At 43.0% G+C, this 22,747-nt stretch overlaps 1 protein-coding gene across 3 annotated transcripts; it reads right to left on the reverse strand.

The window, feature by feature from the left end:
- Positions 1 to 321: 321 nt before the first annotated feature.
- Positions 322 to 16,523, reverse strand: epcam (epithelial cell adhesion molecule). 3 transcript variants are annotated; one of them, XM_026191058.2, is made up of 9 exons: positions 2,736 to 3,145; positions 2,078 to 2,185; positions 1,721 to 1,982; positions 1,566 to 1,631; positions 1,411 to 1,474; positions 1,221 to 1,319; positions 935 to 1,132; positions 807 to 848; positions 322 to 710 (listed from the first exon to the last, which is right to left on the reverse strand). In XM_026191058.2, the coding sequence occupies exons 1-9, from the start codon at positions 2,791 to 2,793 to the stop codon at positions 687 to 689; spliced, it is 921 nt and encodes a 306-aa protein (XP_026046843.2). In that variant the 5' UTR covers positions 2,794 to 3,145; the 3' UTR covers positions 322 to 686. The 3 variants fall into 3 exon arrangements, with proteins under 3 accessions (XP_026046843.2, XP_080144093.1, XP_080144094.1); XM_080287967.1 differs by having other exon boundaries at positions 2,078 to 2,176; positions 2,733 to 3,090; XM_080287968.1 differs by lacking the exons at positions 2,078 to 2,185; positions 2,736 to 3,145 and adding an exon at positions 16,421 to 16,523.
- Positions 16,524 to 22,747: the final 6,224 nt, after the last annotated feature.

A 22,747-nucleotide genomic window follows, 5' to 3' on the forward strand; every position in this document is an offset into this window, starting at 1 on the left:
ACCCGTGCAGTAGCTGATCTCCAGCAGACCTGCCCCCTGTAAACAAAGTGCCTGTTACGAACAACGACTATCGGAGCAGCCATCTTCCCAGACAACGGAGGCTTTACACTTCTAAGGAAATACACCAAAAAATGTCTGAGAGGTGGAGTATCGAGGAAGGGGGGAGAATAATTAAAAACCCACACAACTTTAAATCAGCTTCGATCATCTCATCATGTTCAGCAGTTTTCAGAGTAGTTTCCTCCATCTTGTTCCCATCCCCCACATTTAGTCTGGTAACAGTGGAAAAATACAGCCAAAACATCAAGAAACCTGCTTCAGTGTCTTTTAAAGCATGTTTTATTAAAAACAATCCAAACAAACACAATAGAAAGTAAGAAACTGTACACTCTATGATGTGGAATTTAAATTCTAATGTTAAAATGAGGCATGTCAGGCACACTTTAAAAATGCACAGTACTTATATGGCATGTAGACCAGAGGGATGATGCTTTAAGACTTTACATGATTTATAAATAAATTGTAGCAGTAATGACACCCCAACAAAGAAAACAGAAAGGTGATTATTCATTTACAATCTGCAAGTCTCAAAAGATAAAAATGGCACGCTCCCACAGCGAAGAAAACAAAACAAGGTAATCCAAAAAAGGCGATTGTATGCGTCGACTCTTCACACTCTCTCTGCTTTACATTTGCTCCATCTCTCTTTGCTGAATTGGAGGAAAGAGCAGACACACACAAAAAGTTAATACAATGACCCTTTCTCTCAAAAGATAAATTTACCAACAGCAGGTCGTTTATCTCACCTGAGTTTTTTTGTACTTCCTCTGTCGCTTCTGGAAAAAGAACTACAAACACAGAAGAAACCAAATTATGGCTTGAAGAACAAATGTTAAAACAACAAACGACACTTCTGACATGCCGATGCGCTCACCACAGCCAGCAGGCCAGCAATCACAGCCAGCACCACCACCACGATGACGGCGATGATCCCGCCTGTCAGGTGCTTCATGGTCATGGTCGGGGGCTCCTCGTCCACATAGTACACGATGATCTTCTCCATCATCAGAGTCTGCCCACCCACAGAAGCAGTAAAGTTTTTCTGGTCAGTAAACAGTGGCAGCGCCTTCACCTGCAGAAAGTCACATGAAATGATGAAGTTAGCCAGTGGGTCCATTATACAAAACATGCACACACACAAACACACAGGTTGTACATACGTCTTTCTCCATGTAGTAGGCCATTCTGGACAGGTCACTGATGCGCTCTCCTTTTGGCTTAGTCACATCAACCACAATCATGCGAGCGTCTGGGTCATACTGTAGAATGACAGGATGTTAGTTAGCATGGCAGTGGTGCTTTTTGCTTTGTTCTAAATTACAAACAGTTTTTTGTTGGACTGTCACTCACCTGAATCTCCTTCACCAGGCTGGAGTCAAGTTTGTAACGGCTGTTAAGTTCACTTGCAATAGCACTGTTTTAAAAAAGACATTAGGATGGTGAGATCTGGAAATGTCAGCCTCAGCATGTTTCTTAACTTTTAATAAGAGCTGAAGTGGACTTACGCCTTCAAATTGTCTTTATTCACGTTGGTGGGCCCCTCCTTGTGTGTCAGCTGAAGACGGACCCAGCTGGAAGAGGGAAAAATAAAATAAAGAAATGTTGAATACTTGAACTATTCATCCTCACAGCAATCCTTCACTATAGTGAAATCACTTACTTGGTCTCCACCAGCTTCTCACACTTGAGGGTCTGGTCTCCCTTGTCAGTCCGACGGACTCCAGCGCTGTTGACGCACCAGCACACATCTGTGTTGTTGCACTGCTTGGCCTTGAATTTGCCGTCATTCTCACATTCAGGGTCATAGATGCCATCGTTGTCCACAATGGCGGTCTCATGTTGCTTTCCTCCAATAGTGCGAGTGCTCAGGCCCCTTCTAGCTCTGTACATTTCAGCTTTCATCAAGAAGCACTTGGGGACCACTGAGGGGGGAACAAAGTGCACACCATGAGCAGGCTGGAGTGTCAAACAGAGGACATGAAACAGGAAGGAGCCCCTTTACCACTTCTAAACTTACATGCTGTGCAGACTATGGGCTGTTTTGTACCATTACCAATCAGAAGAGTACATGAACATGGGGGTCCGTCGCACGTAGCCCACTTCATAGTGGCACATGTTGGTGGACCTAAAGAGGAAAAAACACCACCACACTAGCAGGTTATTAACAGGAACTCAAATACATAACCACATTACTATACTGTGACTTCCCGAGGCTTAACACACACACACACACACACACACACACACACAAAGCTGGAATACAATAGAAAGATGAATCTTTGGTATGACAGTGTTTGAAAAGATTTAGTCTTTTGTCTTCCTTATAGCTCGAAACGGAGACGTTAAATCGTACAGGTAGACCGGCAGGTTTGCCTGGGCGTTGGTTTCTCCCCACAGAGCGGAACAAACCTTCCCAACCCCCACCCACCTGAACTAGCTAGTGTTACATTAAAAACAGATTTTTGGTCCAACTCTGGCGGCTAATTACATTATTTTAACAAATAAAACAAGCAAAACTACATCTCATAGAAAGATAATGTATCTATGTCTTAAATAAAGCTGGTTCAAACTTTAAAAATGTTTGTTTTTGCGAAAACTTCCATCAAATCTACGTCAAAATGAACTGTGCGATTTTTCAGCCGGATACAATTTTATATCAAATTTAAACTACTTACACTGAGCCGAGGCTCCGACCGCGAGAGCGGCGAGAACAGCAAAAATCCACATTTTCATGATCAAACAAAAAAAGTCTTCGTCTGTCCGCTTCCTATGCGTCCGTCTCCCGCAGAGGTCAAAGACCGAGTGAAGAATGCCCTCGACGCGCCCAACAAGGCTCCTTTTCTCGACGCAGGTGTGTCCCGGTCAAACCTGTTTTAGAGAGGAACTAAAGCGCGCGCACTCACAGGTGAGACGAGGAACCGAACGAGCGCGAGCACACGCTTAAAAGTTGAATTCAAATTCAAAGCAGAGCTTATCCTGGATTATATTCCGTTTGGTAGTTGTTGCACACCTGATGGAGGAAGGACCTGAGCAGTAAAATTTATAAGAGAATTACTCTCATGACGTCAGGCTAATTTGCATAGGCGGCGCAGTGCGGAGTGGGGAGGGGGCGGGGGAAACGCACCTATATCCGGTATGACCATATTTGCCCTCTCTGTCTCTGTTGAGATATTTTCATTTTCAAATCATAAATAAATTTAACGTTTACCCTTGTGACGTCATCGTCTTGTTATATTTATCAAAAATTATCTGAAACTGGTTTAAAATTTGGTTGAATTCATCTTTAAATACCTTTAAATGCCTATGTAACCATCGGCTTTTAGTGTTTTGGGTTCACTAACACAGAAAGGAGTCCGTTAGGAACTGCAGGGAACTGGTTATTAAGGTGTTTTCCCCTCTTTTCCCCTGTTTTCCGTGTTGATATTTTCCTGACGTGCTTGTTGAGTTTCGTGTAAAACATGTAGAAAAAGGCAAACTCTCCTAGGCTATAGAAGCCATGTCATGTGGTGTTGATTCATATCATAAACCTTACTTTTAAACAAATAAAAGCGTTTATTATAATTATTATTCTCAACGTATTTTGTTGTAAGACCGCCATCATAATATTCCCGCAACATTTTGTGGCAGATAACTAGAAATCCCATGTTGCTACACTGAAACTACCTAATGGTGTAGTTTCACTTTAAAATACATAGTGTTGTTCATGTAGATGTTTTTCCTTGTTATGAATTGTGAAACACCGCGATGCGATGACATCATCAGCAGGTATCTAACAGAAACCGGAGAGGGAGAAAACATTTCTCAGGTGTTGTGAGTCACATTCTCACGGATGAGTCACAGCCTCGGGTCTCTGTCTGAGAGATACTCTCACCAGCTCTGCACAAATCCTTTCCTACCTGATCTAGCTGGGATCAAGTGGCATAAAGTGTTGTTTTAAAAGATTAAACTTTTAAGTTGGGGACAGTTCTTATTTGGGCTTCATGCACAGCGAACCAGACGAATGCTCTGCTGCCACCTATGGCACACAGTGTGCTTTTTGTGTTTTTCCTGACACACCTTTCTTTTTCATGAGCGTGTTTACAGATTGAGAATCTTTAACTGCCTCTTCTTCAGTCTGGACAGTTACCCGTTTAAAGAAGACAGTTGTTAAACACTTAAAACTTTAGCAGGGTTTTATATGTCACTCCAGAAACACGAAAGGAAACAAAGACACATATTGGAAAGAAATCGCTTCACTAGGAAAAACTGAAAAAATGTGTTGCATGTATTTCCCAATTAAAAAACACGCCCTATTCTTTTTGTATACCATAAACAAAGTGCTTTCTTTATATTTTTTAGACATAAATATTGTCTACAAGCAGATACTTGTGATTAAATGTACAAAATTTGGTGGTAAGGAACAAAAGGTCTGCTTTTAGTGTGATCGCTAGTGTCCGAGCCAATCTGACAAGGCCGAGAAGGTAAACAGTTTTTCAAAAGTCTAATGGATATCATGCATTAAATTCAAAATGATATAGATCTTTATTTCAATTAGTAGCTTTTTTAATTCATCTGCATACAAAAGCCGTGCCTATATGAAACAGGAAGTTGTAGCCCATAACTACTAAGTACACAGAAAGGTCAGGCGAACACCAAATGGGTTTCCAGATTTGTCATGAGAACAACATATTAAATCTTTGGAACTAAATGTAACAAGAAAGTGTGATGTCTGTCTGTTTAAAGACACCAGATCGTATCTGCAAGTGGTGTAAGTCTTTCATATCGTGCACCAAAGTTATTATAGTTTACTAAAACTAAACTGGAAACTACATGAAGCAAACCTCCACCGACACAGCTCACTCACTGGTATTTATTTTGAAGGCAAGAGTGTCGTATTTATATATATTTTCTATATATTCATTTTGTTTTCTTTGTTCTTTTTAAAGAGGAAAAATAGAAGAAATATGTATGTAGCTTGTTACAGCTTCTTTTATTTTATTTGTATATATTTTGCATATCTTATATTTTTACTTTATTTCTCAAATGCTGTGTCACTGGAGAGTGCCATACAATAAAAATGTTTACAATTTTTTTTTTTTTGTAAAAACATGGCTTTGTGTGTGCACTGTAAAAAAAAAAAAGCACTACAGTCATTTCAGAAACAAATGGTTCGAGATATTTGTGCTTCAGTTTTGTTGCTGGAGGTTCTGGTTTTTTAATTGAAGGCACTAATTAGCAGGTCACTGTGTCACTGTGCCTGGATGACGCTGGTTAGCCTTAGCTGGTAACGTAGCGCTCCATTCTCTGGTCACATTTAACTTAAACAAAAAGGAATTGCCTTTTAGCTACAATAAAAATGAGGCCGATTCATAAACACAAAGGTTAGCCAAATTGTTCAAAACAAGTACACATAGGTGCAAAAGTATCAGTCTTACAGCTTTTCGTATTAGCTCTACATACTAGATATTATAATCTCATGTCTCTCATTACAGTCTGTGATAAACTATTAGCTGTAATTCCAGCTCATGGCAGACATTTGCGGTAGGAGCAGCACACAAGTAACAATAGTTGTTGTGTAAGGAGTGACAGTCTGAGTAATGAACAAAATAACACTGAAACCAAGAACAAAAGGACAGCTCACTGTCATCGTCCCAGGGTTTCCTGGGTTGTCTGTTATTGTTTTTCCTTCACTCCTCACCACCAGGGTGGAGTCTGGCTCTGGTCCCCGCCTCAGTACTCATCTGTTCAGCTCTACTCACCTGTCTGCCATCAGTGATAATTACACACATGCCATCCATTGCTGCTGATTACTCCTGCACTACTTAAGGCCTTGGTGGAGGCTGACTTGTTGTTGAAACTTATGGTTCACCATGGCTAAAATGCAGCGAGAATTACAAAAGGTGGAGGGGTGGGCTCTGGAATGGGGGTTTAGGTTTTCTGTTTCAAAAACAAAATGGATTGTTTTCACACATAAGAGAATAAATTGCTAGTTGAGTCTCAAGCTATATGGGAATGACATAAAAAAGGTTGATTGCTTTAAATACTTAGGTATTTGGTTTGATGAACGGCTTACATGGAAAATGATATTTTACTATGTTTAAAAGGTAATGACTGGGGTGCAGATAGGACAACATTGAGAGCTCTATATGTAGGTCTCATTAGGTCAGTGCTGGATTATGGGTGTCTGGTTTATGGTTCAGCAGCTAAAACTTTGCTAAATGACCCGGACAGAGTTCAATATGAAGCTCTGAGGTTGTGTTGTGGGGCTGTTAAGACTACTCCAGTGGCTGCTCTGCAAGTGGAAATGGGGGAGCAACCATTATAACTAAGGAGGCGTCAAATTGCTTTGACTTACTGGGCAAATTTGAAGGGACATAGTGAAAGTCATATAGCGCAGAGTGTAGGCCTACTTAAGCCTTGCCAAGAAAAAGGGATTGGGCTATAGGGAAAGAAGTCAACAAGATGGGATTTAGTGGCACAGACCTTAGCCCAGCAGTAGCCTTGTCAGTGTTGCCACCTTGCTTATATGAGCAAATAATTCCTGACTTCTATTTCCTACGTAAGGGAGGGGGGGTGACTACAAGTGTTGGATAACAGAGTGGGTGTTGCATTTGTTCTCCCAGACATAAGTTTCGTGGCGAGTGAACGAATTACAGATGATTTGGCAGTTTATACTGGGGAGCTTGTAGCAATTTTACTGGCTTTGACCTGGATGGAGGACGCACCAATAGGGAGGTATTTGGTTTGCTCGGACTCTAGCAGCGCACTAGTGAGTATAGATAATGTCTTTGAACTCTAGACAAGATATTGTTTTTGAGATATTTCATTTATTGTAAAGAATTAAACCTAGAGGGATAGAAGTGGTTTTCTTATGGGTTCCTGCGCATATCGGTGTTGATGGTAATGAACAGGCCGATAAGTTTGCAAAAGGTGCAGCAAGAAGGAGTCATGTAGGTTTGCCTGTAAAATACAGCAAAAGTGAGGTGAAAAGTATAATCAAGGTAAAGTTAAAGGAGAAGTGGCAGTCACAATGGGACGGAGAGGGGAAAGGCAGGTATTATTATAGCATGCAGAAAACAGTCGGGCAATGTAGAAGGAGCTTTAGAAGTAGAAGAGATGAGGATATCATCTCGAGAGTAAGATTTGGTCACACAGGCTTGAATAGCACACCTAAAAAGATGGGCAAACATGACACAGGGACTTGTGACTTCTGTGGACAAGAGACATTTGAGCATGTAGTGTTGGAGTGCAAAAAGTACACGCGAGAAAGAGAAGTATTGAAGTCTGAATTGTAAGAAAATAGTGTTCAGTGTGTTCAGGGTGAGGGACATATTTCAAAGGGATGCAGGGGATGTTATTTATAGGGCAGTGTTGGGCTTTTTAAGATCGACGGGTGCGTATCCGAGGCTGTAGATTACAAAACTGTTCCGACCCACACTCCATTCCAGAGGGTGGTGGTAAATGCACCTAAAAGTTGTTTGCCAACCGCCATTAAAACGTAGGAGGAGAAGAAGAAGACTTGTTGCTGGAACTTACAGGGTCAGGGGACGGATCACCCTACATTAGATGTACTTAGACCTTGCTGGGAGAAGGGCGGGAGGGAGTTAAAGAGTTTTGGATGGGTGAAAAGATAAGATAAGATAGAACTTTATTAATCCCTCGGGTGGGTTCCTCTGGGAAATTCGATTTCCAAAAAAAGCACAGCACCGACAGAAGTTACAGAGTTACAGAATATTATATATTGTGTGTATATATATATATATATATATATATATATATATATACACACACACACATACACGGCCGTAGTGATCGATGTAGCGGTTCCCAATGACAGCAATATCAGGAAGAAGGAACACGAGAAGCTGGAGAAATACCAAGGGCTCAGAGAAGAGCTCGAGAGGATGTGGAGGGTGAAGGTAACGGTGGTCCCCGTGGTAATCGGAGCACTAGGTGCGGTGACTCCCAAGCTAGGCGAGTGGCTCCAGCAGATCCCGGGAATAACATCGGAGATCTCTGTCCAGAAGAGCGCAGTCCTGGGAACAGCTAAGATACTGCGCAGGACCCTGAAGCTCCCAGGCCTCTGGTAGAGGACCCGAGCTTGAAGGATAAACCGCCCGCAGGGGCGTGCTGGGTGTTTTTATTTATATATAGCTTATATATATATATATATATATATATATAAAAATATAAATACAGAGACAGATATAAATAAAATATACGAAGGGGATAAATAGGAATAAAAATACAAGTGAATTGCACATTTCAAGTATTGAGTCTATTGCACTGTTGACTATTTACAAAAAGTATTGCACAAGGTATTGTACAGTGAGGTGCAGAGGCACTACAGCTTAGTTGTCCCCCCCTCCTTTGTCCTCCTGTTTCCCCTCCCTCTCCCCTCCAGAGAGGAGTTAAACAGTCTGATGGCGTGTGGGACAAAGGAGTTTTTAAGTCTGTTGGTTCTTGTCTTGGGGAGAAGCAACCTGTCACTGAACAGACTCTTCTGGTTGTTTATGGCCGTGTGCAGAGGATGCCCAGCATTGTTCATAATGTCCAGCAGTTTTTTTAGTGTCCTTTTCTCTGGCACTGTCACCAGAGTGTCCAGCTTCATGCCGACCACAGAGCTAGCCTTCCTGATCAGTTTCTCCAGCCTGGATGAGTCCCTCTTTGCTGTGCTGCTCCCCCAGCACACCACAGCATAGAAAAGTACTCCAGCAACCACCGACTGGTAAAACATCCTCAGGAGCTTCCTGCAGATGTTAAAAGACCTCAGCCTCCTGAGGAAGTACAGTCGGCTTTGGGCTTTTTTATACAGGTGCTCTGTGTTGCATGACCAGTCCAGTTTATTGTCCACCCACAGCCCGAGGTACTTGTACTTGTTGACCACCTCCACCTCCTCCCCCTCTATCTGAACCAGCAGTGGACCTTCTCTGGACCTCCCGAAGTCCACAACCAGTTCCTTGGTCTTTGAGGTGTTGAGTTGCAGGTGGTTTGTGTGACTCCATGCGACAAAGTTCCTCACCAGACTTCTGTACTCCTCTTCCTGATCATCCCAGATACACCCCATGATGGCTGTGTCGTCTGCAAACTTCTGAAATGGCATAATTCAGAGTTGTAGCAGAAGTCAGAGGTGTACAGGGTGAAGAGAAGAGGGGACAGCACAGTTCCCTGTGGTGCTCCTGTGCTGCTGACCACTGTGTCAGACGTGATGTCCTTCAGCCTGACGTACTGTGGTCTGTCGGTGAGGTAGTCGGAGATCCAAGCCACCAGGCAGGGGTCCACCTCCATCCTGTTCAGTTTTTCCTGAAGCATACAGGGCCGGATGGTATTAAAGGCACTGGAAAAGTCAAGAAACAGGATCCTGACCGTGCCTTTTCCCCCATCCAGGTGTGAGTGGGCTCTGTGTAGGAGGTACAGGATGGCATCCTCCACTCCGACACCCGCCTTGTATGCAAACTGTAGTGGGTCCTGGGCATGTTGTACCTGTGGTCGGAGGAGGTTGAGGAAGAGCCGCTCTAGAGTCTTCATAAGATGTGACGTCAGTGCCACCGGTCGGAAGTCATTCAGCTCATTGGGCCGGTTCCTTTTGGGGACCGGGACGATGCAGGATGTCTTCCATAGGGCGGGCACTCTCCCCAGTCGCAGACTGAGGTTGAAGACTCGTTGTAGCGGCTCCCCAAGTTCAGCAGCACACGCCTTTAGCATCCTAGGACACACCTTGTCTGGGCCTGCTGCCTTTCTGGGGCGAAGCTTCCTCAGTTGTCTCATGACCTGATCCACTGTGACACTGGGAGATGTTGGGGAGGGGGGGAGATGTCTTGCTGCTGAGAGAGGGATTGGAGGAGGGGGGTGGTGGGGGGAAGAGCTAGAGAACTTAAATTGGAACACTTAGACATATGTCAGCGAGTGCTGAGGCCTGCAATCCCTCCATGGTTACTTCCTGAAGCAGCTGTAGATTTTGCTTTATTGTGCCAGAAGAGTAAGGACAGGACAGGCGATCTAGACTCAAATATAGTTCAGGGTTACATCGATCAGTATTATGGTTATGTGCAAGTATATACGGATGCTTCAAAGAAACCAGCTAATCAAGTGGGGGTGGCAGTAGTAATTCCAGACTTTATGGTAAAAATTGGGAAGAGGATTAATAATGGATTGTCTGTGTTTACAGGAGAAATGATAGCGATTCTATTAGCAGTGCAGTGGGTGGAAGATTTGAGGCCTTTGAAACCAATTATTTGTTCAGATTCAAGTGCAGCCTTGGTCAGTCTACAGAATGGTCATTTGAAAGGTAGGTCAGATATTTTAATAGAGGTTCAGCAAACTCTTTTCAGGATACATATGATGGTCTGTCAGTAGTGTTTGTATGGGTCCCGGCTCACTAAGGGGGAATGAAGCAGCGGATAGGTTAGCAAAGGAAGCCGCTAATCATAAGATGGTTGATCTGGCGGTGAATTTTGGTCAGGAGGAAGTATTATTAAGCTAGAAATGAGGGGTAGATCAGAATCAGAATCAGAATGGGGTTTATTGCCAAATGTTGAGCAGGTTTACAACATTTGGAAATTGCTGCGGTGCTTCAGTGCAAACATGCTGTCATAAATAGCACTTAAATAGACATGGAAAAAAATTAAAGTAGGGATAAGAATTAAGAGTGCTACGTTGAAAGATATATACATGAGTGCAGGTGGTGATCAGTGCCAAACATGGAATGATGCAGTGACACAGCGTAGGGTCATGTGTTAGTGGCGGGTACAGTCATGTGGTTATTGTTCATGTGTCCAACAGCAGAGGGGAAGAAACTGTTCTTATGGCGAGAGGTTCTGGTGCGAATGGACCGGAGCCTCCTGCCTGAGGGGAGCAGGTCAAACAGACTGTGTCCAGGGTGAGAAGGGTCAGCTGAGATCTGAGCTGCACGCCGCAGTGTCCTGGAGGTGTACAGGTCCTGCAGAGATGGGAGTCTGCAGCCAATCACCTTCTCAGCAGAGCGCACAACACGCTGCAGTCTCTGTTTGTCCCTGACAGTGGCTCCAGCGTACCACACGGTGATGGAGGAGGTGAGGATGGACTCGATGATTGCAGTGTAGAACTGCATCATCGTCCGTGTTGGCAGGTTGAATTTCTTCAGCTGCCTCAGGAAGCACATCCTCTGCTGGGCTTTCTTGATGACGGAGGTGATGGTGGGCTCCCACTTCAGGTCCTGGGTGATGGTGGTACCCAGGAAGCGGAATGAGTCCACAGAGGTGATGGGGGTGTCAGTCAGGATGATGGGGGGGAGTGGGGCTGTGTGCTTCCTGAAGTCCACAATAATCTCCACTGTCTTCTGGGCATTCAGCACCAGGTTGTTGTGGCTGCACCAGGACACCAGACGTTCAACCTCCCTCCTGTAGGCAGACTCATCCCCGTCCGAGATGAGTCCAATAACGGTGGTGTCATCTGCAAACTTGATTAGCTTGACAGACTGGTGGGTGGAGGTGCAGCAGTTGGTGTACAGGGAGAAGAGCAGAGGAGAAAGAACACAGCCCTGAGGGGAGCCGGTGCTGATGGTCCGGGAGTCCGAGACATTCTTTCCCAGCCACTGTTCTGCCAGTAGATGGCAGAAACAGTGGGACGAAGACAGGAGGGGAAGGTGGTTATATAAAATTCAAAGGGGGGTGGGAGTGAGGACAGCCAGGCGAGAGGAGGTGGTGGTGTCAAGACTGAGATCTGGACATACGGGTTTGAATTCTACACCATTCTTGATAGGGAAACATGCCTCAGGGAAATGTGATTATTGTGGAGAGGATGGAACTTTGGAGCATGTTATTTTGCAATGTCGGAAGTATAAGGAGAGGAGACGAGTGGCCCAAAGTCTCAGTAGCATTGCTATGAAACTTGATCTTGTTGGGTTATTACAGGAGTCGGGGGATAAATGTTATCAGGCCTTGTTTCAGTTTTTGAGAGAAGGAAGGTTGTTTGGGAGGATATGAAGGTTTTTTTTTTGTTTGTTTTTTGAGCGTGATTCCTGTCCACACTCCATACCAGTGGTGGCGGTAATGCACCATGCAGTTGTTTGCCAACCGCCAATAATACGTACAAGAAGAAGAAGACTTGTTGTTGGATTGTTGTGCTAACCTGTGTCAGTGTAACCCAGCTCACCTAGTGATTTCTTCATGCGCTTTGCTAACGTTGACTTTCCCCTTGTGTATGGACTTCCCTGAACCGCTTCCCTTCTTTGTGAACCCTGAGTGGATAAGGGTCCAGCTTGGGCTGGAGTGGCTTTTGGATTATTGTGAGTCACTGGCAGTGTGAAAAGGAGTTTGGACCTTGCTCTGCACCCCCTGCCCTGCCCCAGAACAGCACTATATGGATATTCTCACCTGGTGTCACTTTTATAAATAAACCCCCTTTTGACTTTCATTCAGACTGAGTCATGAACCTTGACACTCACAAAGATTATGTTGTTAGTGACACAGATGTAACTAATAACATGAATGTGTGAGGCCCCAAACCTGTAGTTCAGGTATTTGTGGTCCAAATCTATTCTGTCTACTAAGTGATTCTAGAAATGTGTCCAAAAGCTGCATGAATAAGTTTTGGTTCCCCCATAAGATTTTTATGTTTTATTATACAGAATTGTTTAAGTAGACTTTTTTTAGTAACAGTCAAAGAGCACACCTTTTACCAGTTTAGACATTCCTCAGATTTTGGCACATGTTGACATGACAGCATCACACATCCATGATGTGAGTCTCTGGTTTCACTACTTCCCAAAGGTGCTCTATTGGACTGAGATCTGGTGACTATAGAGGCCAGTGGAGTGCTGTGAACTTGCTATCATGTTCACCAAATCAGTTTGAGATGATCTGAGCCTTGTGACATGGTGCGTTATCCTGCTGTAAGAAGGCAGAGAAGATGAGTACGCTGTTGTCATAAAGTGATGGGAATAGTCGGGAACAAGACTCAGTTAGGCTGTGGTGTATAAACAATGTTCAGGTGGTACTAAGGAGCCTAAACTGTGACAAGGTCAGGTCAGACTTTACTGTAAACAACCATGAATCTGTTCTGCCTTTTATCAGTGGTTCAGACAGCTGCTGGTGGTTCAACATGTATTTTTCCTTGAGGTTACCTGGAAAAATACCTGTTATCTGCTTCAACATGTATTCAGAGAAACTCTTGTTTGTAATGAGTGATTATTTGACTTACTGTTGCCTTTGTGTCACGCTAAAGCGGTGTGGCCATTTTCCTCTGACATCGATATTTTCACCCAAAGAACTTCCAATATTTTCTGTTCATCCAAAAGATGTTTGTGTGTCAAAATCCCAGTAGATCAACAGTTTCCAAAAAACTCACCTGGCTGGCATTAACAACTATGTCAGGTTCCAAATCAATTAAATTAAACCTTTTTCCCCATTTTGATGCTTGGCTTGAACTCCAGCAGCTCGTGTCATGTGGCAAGCAAGGAACAAATGCAGGACTCCGAGACAAAAACTTTAAAGCAGCAGCTTTAATTGTTGGTAAAATGAACTACAAACAAAGCAGATGAACACTAAGGAAACAAAATAAAGACAAATTAGAACTAACAAATGCAGAGACTTGAGACAACATAACAACAAGCAGAGGGAGACTGAGGGCTGAGGCTACATCCACACGTACACGGGCATTTTTGAAAACAGTTTTTGAGTTTTTATTTCTAAAAGAAATCCCATCCACACGTAAACCCCAAAAACGAAGGAAAACGCTGCCAGGAACATGCCAAAGCAACAGGTGGCAATAAATTCCTAATTGTGTAGAAATGTTAGTCAATCAGAAGTCTAGAAGCCTGGGTGGGAAAGAGTAAACAAAGGTGGCCCATAGAAGCAGAACTGAGTCCTGTGTGTGGAGGGACAGAAACTGTGTGTGAATTACCAATAGAGCTTCTCACACTGCAGGTTCTGGTGTCCCTTGTCAGTTCGACGAACTCCAGAGTTGTTGACGCACCAGTAGTGATGGGTAGATGAGGCCTCGTGAAGCGTTTCAGCACATTCCCCAAACTGTATCGGCAGTTTTGCTTTTTTGCTCCATACTGACACCTGCTGGACCTTAAATATCATTGCAGGCAACTTACTTGAGACTCACAACAGGCACTGATTCAATGACCTAGTCATACTTATATACACTGTATACACGGTAAGGTATTGTACTTTCCATGGAATCATTTTATATCTTCTATATTACAAATATTGTAGACATCTTTAAAATATATTATGAATGACATTAAGTGAAAATTAAAATGAAAGTATTGTGAATGTAATATTACCCATTTGACTCAGTTTATTATAAATTTCTATTCAGAAAAATAGGTTTATCCAATGTTTTTGCATTCAGTCTATTGCGGTTGTTTTTTTGTTTTTTTTTATACACCATTTCCCCAGCTTTGGAAACTCACAGGAACAGATGAAGCTGGGGTACACAAAAGCTGTAAAGCCAGGTGGATAAGGTTCTGATAAGATGTCTTCCTATTCCCCCAGTACGTTACACTCACTCTCCACAATACTAAGGGGTTGGCAGTCTGGTTCATCCGTTTCACTCAACAATCCGCTTTCCCCCTTCTCGTTCTCCGTTGCCGCTGTGCTTTTTCGGCACTGCGCATGCGTGTTTTACCCATATTCTATCACGATATTTCATTTTCTTATCGTTAGCATTGTACCGGTATTACCGTGAACGGTAGTGATGTGCGATACCACTGATTTCCTTTCCGATCTGATACCAAGTAATATTCAGGGTGGTATCGACGATACTGATCCGATACCGATACTTTGTACAAAAACGTATTTTATTTATTGTATCTCAAATTATAGCATCATAATGATTACAGGGCATCAGATTACTTGTTCTTATTACTTAATAATGCAGAGTTCATCATATAGAAATAAAAAATCTGAAGTTCTGCCTATTTGAACACTTTGCCTGCCTGCAGCACTAAAGGGCTCCATGAGAGACGTCTGTCTCGCCCTAGCAGCACCTGTCCCTCTCCTCCTCTTCAGTTCGTCTCAACATACGCTCGTCATATTCTGTGATATGATTTACTCTGAGGTGTTTGACAAGGTTAGTGATGTTGCCACAACCATACATGTCAACCCTCCAGATTTTTCCGGGAGAATCACGAATTTCAGTGCCCGTCCCGAAAATCTCCCGGAGCCACCATTCTCCTGAATTTCCCCCGATTTTCCACCCGGACAACAAAATTGAAAAACCGTATCGCAGAATTCATAGCGTGGCCCAGCCAATTCCAGCAATGACGGCAGCGACTTAGTTTTAATATTACTCTTATTTCTCTTTCTGGGTCGCAAAAAAAACTTTTAACATATTTTCAGGTGAGAATGTGTAAACTTCAAATATCTGAGCCGACCGACACATCGTCTTCAAACCCCCGCGGTCTTTCGCTACTCGGGTTAAACAGGATATATAAGTCACTTTGATAACTTAAAAATGTTATTGTTTGGCTTTTTCAGTGTTTTATTTGTTCGTGGGTAAATCGGTTTGGCTGAGATTAAAGTTATTCGATTAGATTAAATTAAACTTTATTAATCCCTCGGGAGGGTTCCTCCGGGGTTTTCACACAGCTGAATAAACGTCAAACAGAAAATGATTAAACAGAAGAGTCTACGCCAGCGCCCTGTTATATCTAGATAGCAAGGAGCAGACGGCAGAGTTTCTCTCCACCGAGGGAGCCTGTGATGCACTACCCGGCTTTCTTTAGACCGCGAAGGCCGGGTCCTCAGGTGGAAGCAGCCTCTGAATTTGGACACCCCGCTGTTTCCGGGCCGGCCAATAATAATGGTGACATTTAACGTATTTTATCCTATAAATAAACACTGTAAAATGTATTTATCCCCCCTCCCCAACAGCCCTTTTGAATGTCTCCCTAGTATGGCCACACCTCACTTTTTTGCCAAATGTATTGCAAACCACGTCTCAGCTGTTTGTGGAGGTAAAATACATCCACACAATTACGCTCAGCCATCGTTGTGAGTGCGCACGCCAAGGGGCGGCGAGACATTTATACAGACGTATTTCGCACATGACTATGAAAGGCGGAAGAGGAAGTAGTTCCTTTGAATGTAGACAATCCGAATGTTATAGTTTCCTTCCACTGTGTTCCTGTTAATGATAAACTACAAATTTACTCTAAATTACTAAAATGTCGATATTGTAATGTGAGAATCGATTTTAGAACATAAATGATTAGTATCGGAGGAATCGATATTTCAGGATCGATCCGCACATCACTAGTGAACGGTATAATATGGCCCAGCCCTACTTGGGGACCACTGATGGGGGAACAAAATGCACACCATAAGCAGGCTGGAGTGTCAAACAGAGGACATGAAACAGGAAGGAGCCCCTTTATCACTTCTAAACTTACATGCTGTGCAGTCTATGGGCTGTTTTGTACCAATACCAACCAGAAGAGTACATGAATATGGGGGTCCGTCGCAGATAGCCCACTTCATAGTGTAGAATAAAAAGGGGATGTTTTTTCCTCTTCTAGTTTCATCATTTTAATATGGCACTATTAGTTCATTAGAATCATATAACCAGCTTTGCATTAAATATATACTGAAGTTTTGATCTTACATTAGCCTTTGTACTACAGTGATTGCTATAACTCTAGTTTGATTTTTTACTTACAGGTACCAGAATAATAATATGATCTTTCATTGCAGATGTGACCATGATCAACTTATACATATTGCAGTTTGTTGCTTATTATAGAGTTGTGCTCAAGTTAATTAAGGGTTAAAAGCTACAGTCAGCGTGAATGTCTGACTGATCTATTGAGGGGAAAGGCTTCGAGCATAGAGGGCCGCACACGCTTACATACCACTGATATCATATTATTCTTTGTGGTCTTCTATTCAATTATGTTTTGCTAAGTTTAAAGTGGTAGTAATTAAATGACATTGATTAAAATATTAAATGCCTGAGTCAGTTTCCGGGCTTTTTTAGAGAATCAGTGAAAAGCATAAATCATCACTTTCATGTTTAATCATTAATGATTGAAATGAACTGAATAACGTTTAGAAGATTTGTTAATTTGTTTGTCTTTTGTTAAAAAGAGTGGTTTCAATAATTTCAGACACACCTTGCAATTGTGCTTATGATGAGTTGGCACTTGGTCTTTTGAAGGTCATAAGCTTCGTTCGGCGTGATGGTCCGGACTGATATATTGCAGGTTTTGACTTTGAATGCAGAGGGCTAAATGCAAACATGCTTACACAGCACTTATACGATGTTATTCTTGGTGATCTTGTACTCAGTTATGTTTTTTGTTATGTTTTAAGTAGTGGTAGCTGACCAAGCATTATTCATTTAGTATTATACACTTGTTTTAGAGCAATACACACTGATCGTCTTAATCAATGTGGAAGTCCTTGTAGTTGCAATGTTGTGTCTCTGCAGGGGACAGATGGCTCCAGGAGATGGGGGGCAGTCAGCGTCTGCCCTCGGGAAGGAGACAATGTTATTTTTCTGTGTTAAATAAAACTGTCAACATTGATTGTATAACACCTGTCATTACGCATGAAGGGGTGTTCTAATACCCTGATTTTTACAAAACTATGGAGATGTGTTTTTTGTGATGAGATCTGAGGCTGTCTGCATACAGTTTCCATCTCCCACGTGTGTGACCATTAAAATCATCGTTTGACTTGACCCGGCCGGACCAGTGTTGTTATTGTGGTGTTTCGTCCGGGATATTGGGGTGGAAGTCGGAGGTTTGGACGGTCCGAGGTTGTCGAGCGGACAGGCACGGACCAGGGATCTGATGTGAGTGGGCTCCGCTGGTACATCTAAAGGTAAGGCACTACCTGTTGAGTTGATTCCCAAATTTTGCCAAATTGGGGTGCATTAAATTAAAAGTCTACTCACTGAAGTTGCTGGTGGGTGTCTGTTTTGACTTTGATGAGGATCCCCGTGTGTGTGTTATGCAGTTAAAGTCGGTAAAGAGTATTTAATGAAGTTGAAAAAGTAGAAAAAATGTTGGGCGTCCAACATAAATTTGGAACAGTCTATCATCCTCAGTCTCAGGGGAAAGTAGAAAGAATGAACCTAAATTTGAAAAACAAATTGGCAAAAATCTGCGCGCAAACAGGGCTAAATTGGGTCGCAGCCCTGCCGGTTGCTTTGATGATCATAAGATGTTCTGTTAATCAATCCACAGGTTTTACACCATATGAGCTGCAAACCGGGAGACAGTTTCCGGCACCTTGGACGGTGGGCTCGGTCGAACAGGACACAAAAGGGAACAGGTCTCACGCAGACTACTGGAACGAGTTGAAGGCGCTTGTATCCAGTTTCACAAAACAGGTGGCTTGTGAAGGGCCCACAGGAGGAGGAGAGGTCCCGGACGCGAAAGCAGTGTGGCTGAGAGTTATCAAACGCAAGTGGAAGGAGCCCCGCTGGACTGGTCCATACGAGGTATCGGCCCGGACGGCGACAGCGGTCCAACTGAAGGGGAAAGGCGACACCTGGTACCACTGGACGCAGTGCGCGGCCGCGCACGAGGGCTTGGTGGGGAAGGATCAATCTCCACCCAACGCAGGTGAAATTGAGAGGCAGAATAAACCCTCACACCTGTGCAACGGGCCGACCGGTGGTCTACCCGGAAGGCCGAAGAGGGGAGAGCAGCCTAGGAGGAGGTCGCCGCGCCAACGAAAAGGAGCGGTACCACACTGAACACTTAGAACAAAGGAGAGGCTCTGATAAAGGGCTTTGAACTTTTTGCTACATTACAACATTCACATATCACCATGCCATCACAACAATCAGACACTCCTGATGAGAGAAAAGTTTCAAAAGTTATCACAATGTTCAAAATTACCATGGGTTTGATGTCAATTATGTTACTAATCACAGCTATTTGTTTTTTGATTTATTTGTTGCAGACTGACCCGGGAAACCAGTCTGAACACGGAGGCCATGCCGGCCCGGCGTTGTTTGATACACCACTTACATCACGCGTGATCCTTAGTGACTTAAAGCTGTGGGCAAGAGCGAAGCGCGAGGTCTCTGGTAAAAAAGGATGAGTGTCTCAGCACATATGGTGGTTTAGAATTAGATTATGTTATCGGCTAGGACCAGAAAACGAGCTTAAACTTCAGAGGGATTTCAGTCCATCTGGAAATGTGTTAACTTTATCATTGGGGAGTTGGCATCGGAAACAATCTATGTATTTAATTTGGGGGTGGAAACTGCAGGGGTGGATCCAAAAGGGTTAATTAAAGTTAATTTCCTAGAAAAAACTAATCCTGTACCGTCAGGTAGAGAAGAAATGACAACTCGCGTGTTTTCCAGTTCCATAAGCTCTGTTGTATCTGTTACAGGGCAAAAGGGGAGCGGGTCGTCGGAGGCTACACCAGAAGAACACGAACCAAGGGAGAGGCGAGTAGTGTCGGTGGACTATACCACACTGAAACCTCAGGATTTGATTGAACGCGCCACCGGGTTCAGTGACAGTAACATCTGGCTGGACTGGATGGCCCAAAATGCTAGAGAGCAGAAAGTGGCTAATTGTGTAGCTTGCGCTTCTGCAAGGCCGCGTTTATTTATAGAGCCTGCACCGCTGTATCCAGATGATCAGTGGGGCTATGATTGTATGTTGCGAATGACTAGAGGAGCTGTGAATACGGGGAACTGCACTGTGTTGTCCAGTCTGTTTCCCCCTATTGGCAAACTCACGCAGGTAGGGCCGTTTATGCCCAGGAAAGATAATTATACGTGTTTTACGTTTTCCACAGATAAAGTTAAATACCGGTTGGGGGAAATTGACCCCAGTTGGTGTTCGGTCACCCAGACGGGGAGGACCACCAACAATGTGAGTGATGCAGCCACCCTAATTGGGACGTGGGCTAGGAGCGGGCTGTATTACTATTGCGGACACAGGACTCTATTGGTTCGTGTTCCTCTTGGGAGCGTGGGGACGTGCGCGATGGTGAGACTAGGAGCGCCACTTATGCTAATTGGAAATCAGGTAAAAGCGGTTCCCCCACACAACACACGCACATTGGCAGCCAGGCGCAAAAGACACATTTTGAGGAAGAGAGGAATTCATGGCACACATGCCTATGACCCTAGGATGAATTCCCCCACCTGGATAGACTCCATTGGAGTGCCCAGGGGGGTTCCAAATGAATTTAAACTTGTTGATCAAATAGCAGCTGGGTTTGAAAATATTCCAATAATCTCTTCTTTCTTTCCAGTGACCCCAAACAAGAACGTAGATAGGATCAATTATGTTCATTATAATGTACTGAGACTCTCTAACCTTACCAGAGATGGCATGGAGGGGTTGGCGGAGCAGGTGGGTCCGACCTCGTTAATGGGAGTGCAGAATAGAATGGCTCTTGATATGTTGTTGGCAGAAAAGGGGGGCGTCTGTTCTATGTTCGGAGATCAATGTTGCACCTTCATTCCAAATAACACTGCTCCAGATGGCTCGGTGACCAGGGCACTGGAGGGCCTAAAGAGCCTTTCTGAAACTATGCATGATCACTCCGGTGTTGATAATCCGTTGGAAGGCTGGCTGACCTCAGTGTTCGGACGGTGGAAGGGGGTTATGGTCTCGGTCATGCTTTCTTTGTCTATTGTGGTGGGTATTATGGTTACTTGTTGTTGTTGTCTCATCCCTTGTGCCAGAAGAGTGTCAGAAAGTATGTTTGTGAGGGCAGTGGACCCCAGAGTTATTACCCCAATGTCCATGATGCCAATGATGAATGTAGAACTGAATGTGTAGGCCGAGGAGGGACACAACTTTTTTAGTGACCTCTGGATTCTCCAGAGGTCATCAGAGGGAATTGTAGAATAAAAAGGGGATGTTTTTTCCTCTTCTAGTTTCATCATTTTAATATGGCACTATTAGTTCATTAGAATCATATAACCAGCTTTGCATTAAATATATACTGAAGTTTTGATCTTACATTAGCCTTTGTACTACAGTGATTGTTATAACTCTAGTTTGATTTTTTACTTACAGGTACCAGAATAATAATATGATCTTTCATTGCAGATGTGACCATGATCAACTTATACATATTGCAGTTTGTTGCTTATTATAGAGTTGTGCTCAAGTTAATTAAGGGTTAAAAGCTACAGTCAGCGTGAATGTCTGACTGATCTATTGAGGGGAAAGGCTTCGAGCATAGAGGGCCGCACACGCTTACATACCACTGATATCATATTATTCTTTGTGGTCTTCTATTCAATTATGTTTTGCTAAGTTTAAAGTGGTAGTAATTAAATGACATTGATTAAAATATTAAATGCCTGAGTCAGTTTCCGGGCTTTTTTAGAGAATCAGTGAAAAGCATAAATCATCACTTTCATGTTTAATCATTAATGATTGAAATGAACTGAATAACGTTTAGAAGATTTGTTAATTTGTTTGTCTTTTGTTAAAAAGAGTGGTTTCAATAATTTCAGACACACCTTGCAATTGTGCTTATGATGAGTTGGCACTTGGTCTTTTGAAGGTCATAAGCTTCGTTCGGCGTGATGGTCCGGACTGATATATTGCAGGTTTTGACTTTGAGTGCAGAGGGCTAAATGCAAACATGCTTACACAGCACTTATACGATGTTATTCTTGGTGATCTTGTACTCAGTTATGTTTTTTGTTATGTTTTAAGTAGTGGTAGCTGACCAAGCATTATTCATTTAGTATTATACACTTGTTTTAGAGCAATACACACTGATCGTCTTAATCAATGTGGAAGTCCTTGTAGTTGCAATGTTGTGTCTCTGCAGGGGACGGATGGCTCCAGGAGATGGGGGGCAGTCAGCGTCTGCCCTCGGGAAGGAGACAATGTTATTTTTCTGTGTTAAATAAAACTGTCAACATTGATTGTATAACACCTGTCATTACGCATGAAGGGGTGTTCTAATACCCTGATTTTTACAAAACTATGGAGATGTGTTTTTTGTGATGAGATCTGAGGCTGTCTGCATACAGTTTCCATCTCCCACGTGTGTGACCATTAAAATCATCGTTTGACTTGACCCGGCCGGACCAGTGTTGTTATTGTGGTGTTTCTCTTGTCTCCATCCCCAATATTTTGAACCTTAACAATAGTGGCACATGTTGTTGGAACTAAAGAGAAAGAGGAAAAAAAAAACACCACCACACTAGCAGGTTATTAACGGGAACTCAAATACGTAATAACATTACTGTACTGTGACTTCATGAAGCATAATTTTTTATTTTTAAAAGATGCAGTATTATATAAGGGTGAATCTTTTGGCTGTGAGTCCCAACACAGCGGAACAAACCTTCCCAACCCCCACTCGCCAACAAAACTAGCTACAGCTTTTTGGTTCAACTCCGGCAGCTAATTACAATATTTGATCAAACAAAACAAGCAAAACTACATCTTATAGAAATATATATCTATGTCTTAAATTTAAATTTGTTGTTGTTGTTTTTCTGAAAATGTCCATTAAATCTAGGTCAAACTGAACTATGCATTTCTTTTCAGCAGAATAAAGTTTGTATCAAATTTAAAAATAATAATATTAATAACAATAATACATTTGATCTAAAAGCGCCTTTCAAAACACCCAAGGACACTGTACAAGAAAACAAACGTAAACCACTCGGAGTATAACTCAACTTAGAATATAATCTCACCCAGATGAAGTCTAAAACATAACATGACAGCTTGTCTTGACCATGTCTACATACTGCACTGAGTTCCTGC

The sequence above is a fragment of the Astatotilapia calliptera genome, chromosome 13, assembly GCF_964374335.1.
Source record: "Astatotilapia calliptera chromosome 13, fAstCal68.1, whole genome shotgun sequence".
Classification (NCBI taxonomy): domain Eukaryota; kingdom Metazoa; phylum Chordata; class Actinopteri; order Cichliformes; family Cichlidae; genus Astatotilapia; species Astatotilapia calliptera.

What these genes read in the sequence shown, in the direction of transcription:
- epcam (XM_026191058.2), bottom strand. Translation starts at nt 2,793, where the DNA reads ATGAAAATGTGGATTTTTGCTGTTCTCGCCGCTCTCGCGGTCGGAGCC. An exon ending in AATAAAGACAATTTGAAGGC is followed by an intron (nt 1,475 to 1,565) that starts GTAAGTCCACTT and finishes TTTTTAAAACAG; the next exon opens with TGCTATTGCAAGTGAACTTA. An exon ending in CCTACTACATGGAGAAAGAC is followed by an intron (nt 1,133 to 1,220) that starts GTATGTACAACC and finishes GACTTTCTGCAG; the next exon opens with GTGAAGGCGCTGCCACTGTT.